Source organism: Parus major, chromosome 4, assembly GCF_001522545.3.
Source record: "Parus major isolate Abel chromosome 4, Parus_major1.1, whole genome shotgun sequence".
Taxonomy (NCBI): Eukaryota; Metazoa; Chordata; class Aves; order Passeriformes; family Paridae; genus Parus; species Parus major.
In genome coordinates, this window is record NC_031771.1 from 66,955,962 (window position 1) to 66,962,198 (window position 6,237).

General features: G+C 70.0%; 2 protein-coding genes across 2 annotated transcripts in view; both read left to right on the plus strand.

The window, feature by feature from the left end:
• The first annotated feature begins 6 nt into the window (after nt 1-6).
• CCDC142 (coiled-coil domain containing 142) lies at nt 7-3,490 on the plus strand. The gene is made up of 9 exons (XM_015624619.2): nt 7-768; nt 847-933; nt 1,110-1,274; nt 1,346-1,500; nt 1,578-1,742; nt 1,828-1,942; nt 2,027-2,204; nt 2,817-3,025; nt 3,225-3,490. The coding sequence occupies exons 1-9, from the start codon at nt 138-140 to the stop codon at nt 3,464-3,466; spliced, it is 1,947 nt and encodes a 648-aa protein (XP_015480105.1). The 5' UTR covers nt 7-137; the 3' UTR covers nt 3,467-3,490.
• A 498-nt stretch (nt 3,491-3,988) lies between these two features.
• Nucleotides 3,989-6,237, plus strand: part of MOGS (mannosyl-oligosaccharide glucosidase) — a 2,953-nt gene continuing 704 nt past the window's right edge. Inside the window, exons 1-4 of the mRNA XM_019006341.2 lie at nt 3,989-4,349; nt 4,443-4,654; nt 4,729-4,919; nt 5,022-6,233. Coding sequence (XP_018861886.2) covers nt 3,989-4,349; nt 4,443-4,654; nt 4,729-4,919; nt 5,022-6,233 — 1,976 coding nt within the window. The remainder of the gene's footprint in view (nt 4,350-4,442; nt 4,655-4,728; nt 4,920-5,021; nt 6,234-6,237) is intronic.

A 6,237-nucleotide genomic window follows, 5' to 3' on the forward strand; every position in this document is an offset into this window, starting at 1 on the left:
GGGCGCTGCTGCTGCCCACCCTGACGGCCACGCGCTTGGCCGGGCGACACATCGAGGGACGGCTGCGGGAGCTCGGCTGCCCCGGCACGCCCGTCCCGGCCTCTGAGTGCCTGGCTGACCTCTTCCAGGGGCTGGAGATGTACAACCGCGTGGTGCAGGGGCTGGCGGAGGAGCTGGGCCCCGAGGTGAAGGCTCCCAGCGCCTTCACGGTGGGCGGGGTGCTGCGGCTGCTGGCGGCTGAGCGCGGCCGGGCCGTGGCCCAGAGGCTCCAGCCTCTCCTGTGGCCTCAGAACGGGAACATCAGGGACAGACACGTTTGCTGGGAGGACGCGGCGGTGCCGTGGCCACCGGGGCACGACGCGGCGGAGACAGGCACGGGGCTGGACACAGAACCTTCCAGAGCAGAGGTGCCATCGGCGCTGGCGGCTGAGCTGCAGGCAGTGTGCCAGGAGGACGAGGAGCTGATGAAACACGTTTTTGGGGCGCTGGTGGCCTCAGCTGACAGCCTGTGGCAGCCAGTGCTGTCAGAGAGCCCCGAGCCCCCGGGGCTGGCGCCGGGGCTGCGGCCGGGCAGTGCAGGTGGCTGGAAGGCTGTGCGGTGGCTGGACGCCGCCCGTGGCCCTGCGGTTGCCACGCTGAGTGCCCGGTACCACCTGCTGCTCTGGGAGGCTGCGGGCGCCGTGCTGGGGGACATCCCCGGCACCCCTCCTGCCACCCCCAGCGCCACCGTCACCGCGGCGTGGGAGCTGAGCCGTGCGCTCGCTGTTGGTACGTGGGGGTGCAGGGGGTGTGGGGGCTCCCTCAGGGTGTCCCCGCCCTCCCCTGACCCCCCCTGTGTCCCCACAGCCCGTGTGCCCCCCGAGTGCCAGGAGGAGCTGGGGCGGCTCTGCCTGCGCCTGCTGTGCCGCAGCGTTCTCTGCAGCTGGGACACGGGTACGGGGGGCTGGGGGAGCACAGGGTGGGGTACAGGGGGTACAGGCTGTGCTGCAGGGCGTGGGGCACTTGGTGGATATGGGGTGAGAGAGCAGGGCTCGCTGTGTGAAGTGTTGGGGATGAGGTGTGGGGTGCAAGCGGGGGATGTTGGAGCCTTCTAACTGTTTCTGCTCTAGATTTTACCCGTGCTCTGGGCTCAGGGCTGTCAGACAAGTGCTTGGAGGCTCCAGGGGGGCCCCCGGGGCCGGGGTGCAGCCGCACAGCCCAGCAGCTGCGGTGCCTCTTCCCAGCCCTGGCACTGGCCCTGCACTGCCTGCGCCTGCTGCCCGCCCGCCCGCACGGTGAGAGGGGTCCGGGTGGGGGGCAGGTGGGTCTGTCTGGGGATCCTCTCGGTGCTGACCCCCACCCGCAGCCCCCCCCGGGGGTCTCTGCCTGCGGCTGCAGGTGCTGGCCCGGTGCCTGGCAGCGGTGGCGGCCGCCCACGCGTGGCTGACGGGCCGGGCCGGGCGGTACCTGGCGGCCTGGGCGCTGCCTCAGTTCCTGCTGCTCACCCAGGGAGACCTGCAGGTACGGGGGGCACAGGGGGCACGGGGCTCTGGGGGGACACGGCGGGGACTGGACTCACTCCTCCTGCTCCCCTCCAGGTGCTGAAGGCAGAGGCAGAGGAGCTGATGCTGCAGGTGAGCGGGACCTTCCCAGAGCCAAGGGACATTCACGGGGACGGCCCCCCTGAGCCACTCCCCAGCCCAGGATCCCCGTGGGAGCTCCAGCTGTGCCGGCAGATCCGAGACATGGCCAACAGCATCCAGGTATGGTGTGACTGCAGGCCTGAGCAGGAGGATGTCTGTGTCACCCGGTGTCACCCTGTGTCATCCCGTGTTCCCTGTGTCCCAGCGCTTCTCCGGGGACGTGCTCTGGATGTTCTCCACCAGCTGCAAGCGGCTCTCAGCCGAGATCTTCGACCAGACGATGCCACTGGGCCGGCACTGGCGGCTCAGGCCACGCGCTGGTGGGTGTTGGAGCTGGGGGGATGTGTGGGGTGCTTGGTGGGGGGCTTCAGGGGGTCACTGAGCTGGGTCCCTGTGTCCCCCAGAGCTGCCCAGCTCCCCCAGCGCGTACGCGGCGGCCGCGGTGCAGGCGGTGCTGGGGCAGGTGCTGCAGGGAGCCCAGGCCCTGCCCCATGATGCCCAGGTGCCCACCCTGGCACGGGTCACCACGGCCTTCCTGGAGGCCTGGATGGATCACATCCTGACCCGCCGGATCAAGTTCAGGTACTGGGGATGGGGGTCTGCAGCCGGCGGGCAGTGCCAGGGGTCCCAGTGAAGTCCTGGGGGTCCCAGAGGCATTTCCAGGGGTCCCAATGGCAGTTCCAGGGGTCCCAGAAGCAGTTCCAGGGGTCCCAGAGGCAGCTCCAGGGGTCCCAGAGGCAGCTCCAGGGGTCCCAGTGGCAGTTCCAGGGATACCAGTGGCAGTTTCAGGGGTTGCAGAGGAGTCGTGGGGGTCCCAGAAGCAGTTCCAAGGGTCCCAGAGGCAGCTCCAGGGGTCCCAATGGCAGTTCCAAGGGTCCCAGTGGCAGTTTCAGGGGCCCCAGAGGAGTCCTGGGGGTCCCAGAAGCAGTTCCAGAGGTCCCAGCGGCAGTTCCAGGGGTCTCAAGTGGCAGGTTGGGGTCCTGCTGCTGCTGCCAAGGGTTCCAGTGGGGGTCCTAGGGGTCCTGGTGACGGTGCCAGGGGTTCTGTGGGCAGCTGTGGGGGTCCCAGTGGTGGTTTTGGGGGTCTGATGGCAGTGCCATGGTGGTCCCAGAGCGCTGTGGCAGTGCCAGAGGTTGTGGTGGGTTCCTGGTGGGGATTACAGGGGTCCCATGCTCACCCTGACCCCCATCGCAGCCTGCAGGGTGCCCTGCAGCTCCGGCGGGACTTCGAGGAGGTGCGGGAGCTGGTGTGCTCCGAGAGCTCCGGGCTGGCTCCCGAGGCCCGGCAGGCGCTGCGGGCCCTCTGCGTCTTCCGACACACGGACACGGCCGTGCGGTGCCTCCTGCAGCAGCCCGGGGGGCTGGGGGGGCCCCCCCGGGGCTGGGGTGGCCTCCGGCGCTGCTGTGAGAGCGGGGTGGGGATGGGGTGGGGTGGGAATGGGGATGAGACAGGCGGGAATGGGATGGGATGAGATGGGATGGGATAAGGTGGGATAGGGATAGGAAGAGGGATTGGACAAGGATGGGGATTGGAATGGGGATGGGGACAGGAACCCCCACCAGGAGCAGGATCTGATATCCCAGCCTATCCATTCCTTCCCAGGCTCAGATGAAGGCGCCCACCCCCTGGAACCATCCATGGATCCTCTGCCTGGTCTGGACCCTCTGGAGGGGCTGGGCCCAATCCCAGGGACCCCCCCGCCGGCTCCGGAGGCCGATCTCCCGTCCCGTCCCGAGTCCCCGTTCCCGGGCAGCCAGCAGCAGTGGCTGTCCCTGCGGCTGCACCGTGCCCGCCGATGGCGTGTGCCAGGGCTGCCGTGTGTCGGGAACAGCCCCGAGGGCTGACCTGGAATAAACCTGGAAACACCATTGCCGTGGTTATGTCTATATGGGATATGAGGTCTGGCATCCCTGGGGTGTGATCCTGGGATTCCTACTGGGACCAGTTGCTGCTGGGCAGAATCGAATTGGAACTTCTGTGGGGAGGCTGGTGGGACTGGAGAGTCTTGGAGGGGCTGGGGGTGCAGGGTGAGATTTCTCTGGGGGTCCTGGGGGACGCTGGGGGTGCATAGCTGGGGTTCCAGAGTGGTCCTAGGGAAGCCCGGTGGGGTCGGTCCATGGGGTATCCCCAGAGAGGTTGGGGAGATCAACAGGTGTAACACAAAGGACGTGAGGAGGGTGGGCTGAGTGGCAGGGCCGGTCGGGGACACGCTGCGGTGTCCTTGTCCCCTCGGGGCCACTTTGGGTTCCGCGGGGTGCTCGGGAGGACCGAGCCTGCCCGTGCTCCTCCCGCCCGCCAGGGGGCGCTGGCGGAACAGGCCCCGCCACAGGTGGCGCGGCGCTGACGTCACGAGCGCGACAGCGCTGATGGCGGGCGAGCGGCGGCGGCGCGGCGGGGATGGACCCCGGGAACGGCCCCGCGAGCGGCTCCGGGACCGCGACCCGAAACTGCGACAACAGCAAAAGCCGCCGCGAGGCTCCGGCCGGGGTCGGACGGCGCTGGCGCTTACAGCGGCGGCGGCAGCGCTGGCGCTGGGTCTGGCGGCGGCGGTGGCCGAATGGAACCGGTGGAGCGAAGCCTCCCGCCTCGTTACCCCCCACCCCGCGCCCCCCGCCGTCCCCCCCGGCTCCACCGGGCCTCTCGCATCGCCCACCTATTTCTGGGGCACTTACCGGCCCCACGTCTACTTCGGGATGAAGACGCGGAGCCCGCGCGCTGTCGTGACCGGTGAGGGGCGCGGGGGGCTCTGCCCCGGCCTGGGGCTCGTCCGGCCCCGCTCCCACCCCGAGAGCCGCCCGTGACACCTCCCCGCCCCTCCAGGACTGATGTGGCTCCAACACGGCGGCAACCTGAGGCACACGAGCGAGCAGAACGATGGCGTGTCGCGATATGGCTGGCTGATGCACGACGGGGAGAATTTCGGAGTGCAGGAGATCCGCGATGAGGGGCTGGTGCTGAGAACCGAGTTCGTGAAGCAGCCGGGGGGAGAGCATGGCGGGGACTGGAGCTGGAGGGTCACAGTGAAGATGGAGGTGAGGGGATGAGAGAGGGAGATGGGTTGGGATGCCGGGGAGCTTTTTGTCATCCTCCTTTTCCCCCTTCCCAGGGCAAGGGCCCGGCCCCACTCCTGTCCCTCTTCTTCTACGTGGCCACAGACGGGCAGGGGACGCTGCGGCCGGTGCTGGAGAACGGAACACGGCTGGCAGCCGTGGCAGGGACAGCGGAGGAGCTCGGGGACTTCACCCTCACCTTCCTGCCCCCCACCGGGGAGGGTGGGGAGGGGCACAAATATGCCAGGTGAGTGGGCTGCGGCCCCCAAACTGTGTCTCCTCCATCCTCACTGTGCCCTCTCCACGTCCCCACTTTGTCCCCAACCCCTGACTTTTGTCTCCCCCCCAGTTACAACTTCCTGGCCGCGGGGGTGCCGGGGCTGCACCGTCTCACCGACCTCGTCCGGCAGAGCCTCCACGAGAGCTCCGTGTTCTCCCCACCGGGCCGACCCCGCCGCCGGTTTTTCGGGGTGTCCAGCACTGGGGGCTTGCCTGGGGAGCCCCTGCGGGGGCAGCTGCTGCTGCACCAGGTGACGCTGGAGCCGCCGGCGGTGCTGGAGGTGACGCTGGAGTCGGGCAGCGCGGCAGGGGCACGGCGCGGGCGGCTGGCGGGGCCGGCGCTGAGCGCGGCGCTGGCCCGGCACACGGCCACCTTTGAGCAACGCTTCGAGGACACCTTCGGGCTGGGGGCACGCGGGGTGTCCCTCCCGCAGCGCCGCTTCGCCCAGGCGGCGCTCAGCGAGATGCTGGGTGGCATCGGCTTCTTCCACGGCCGCTCCCTGCTGCGCTCGGAGCGCCGGGAAGAGCCGGTGCCCGGCGCCGAATCCACGCTGTTCACGGCCGTGCCCTCGCGCTCCTGCTTCCCGCGTGGCTTCCTGTGGGACGAGGGCTTCCACCTGCTGCTGCTGAGCCGCTGGGACCCCACGCTGGCTCGCGACATCCTCGCCCACTGGCTCGACCTCCTCAATGCCGACGGCTGGATCCCGCGGGAGCAGATCCTGGGGGACGAGTCACGGGCCCGAGTGCCCCCCGAGTTCGTGCTGCAGCACAGCGAGACGGCAAACCCCCCGACGCTGCTGCTGGCGCTGGAGCGGCTGCTGCCCGACGCGCCCCTGCCCTACCTGCGCCGCCTCTTCCCGCGCCTGCGCGCCTGGTTCGACTGGCTGAACCGCACCCAGGCCGGCCCCGAGCCCTTCACCTTCCGCTGGCGCGGCCGCGACGCCGACCCCGAGCGCTTCCTGAACCCCAAGACTCTGTCGTCGGGGCTGGACGATTACCCCCGCGCCTCTCACCCATCTGCGCAGGAGCGGCACCTGGACCTGCGCTGCTGGATGGCGCTGGGTGCCCGCGTGCTGGCAGCGCTGGCCGAGCGCCTGGGCGAGCCCACCGCGCCCTATCGCCACATGGCCGCGGCCCTGAGCGACAACGACTCGCTGGACCGGCTGCACTGGGCGCCTGAGCTGGGCACCTTTGCCGACTTCGGCAATCACAGCGCGGCCGTGGCTCTGCGCTGGCACCGCCCGGCCCCCGTGCCCGGCAGGCCCCCGCCGGCCCCGCAGCTGCGG

What these genes read in the sequence shown, in the direction of transcription:
- CCDC142 (XM_015624619.2), top strand. Translation starts at nt 138, where the DNA reads ATGTACAACCGCGTGGTGCAGGGGCTGGCGGAGGAGCTGGGCCCCGAG. An exon ending in GCTGCCCGCCCGCCCGCACG is followed by an intron (nt 1,275 to 1,345) that starts GTGAGAGGGGTC and finishes CCCCACCCGCAG; the next exon opens with CCCCCCCCGGGGGTCTCTGC. An exon ending in GGGTGGCCTCCGGCGCTGCT is followed by an intron (nt 3,026 to 3,224) that starts GTGAGAGCGGGG and finishes ATTCCTTCCCAG; the next exon opens with GCTCAGATGAAGGCGCCCAC.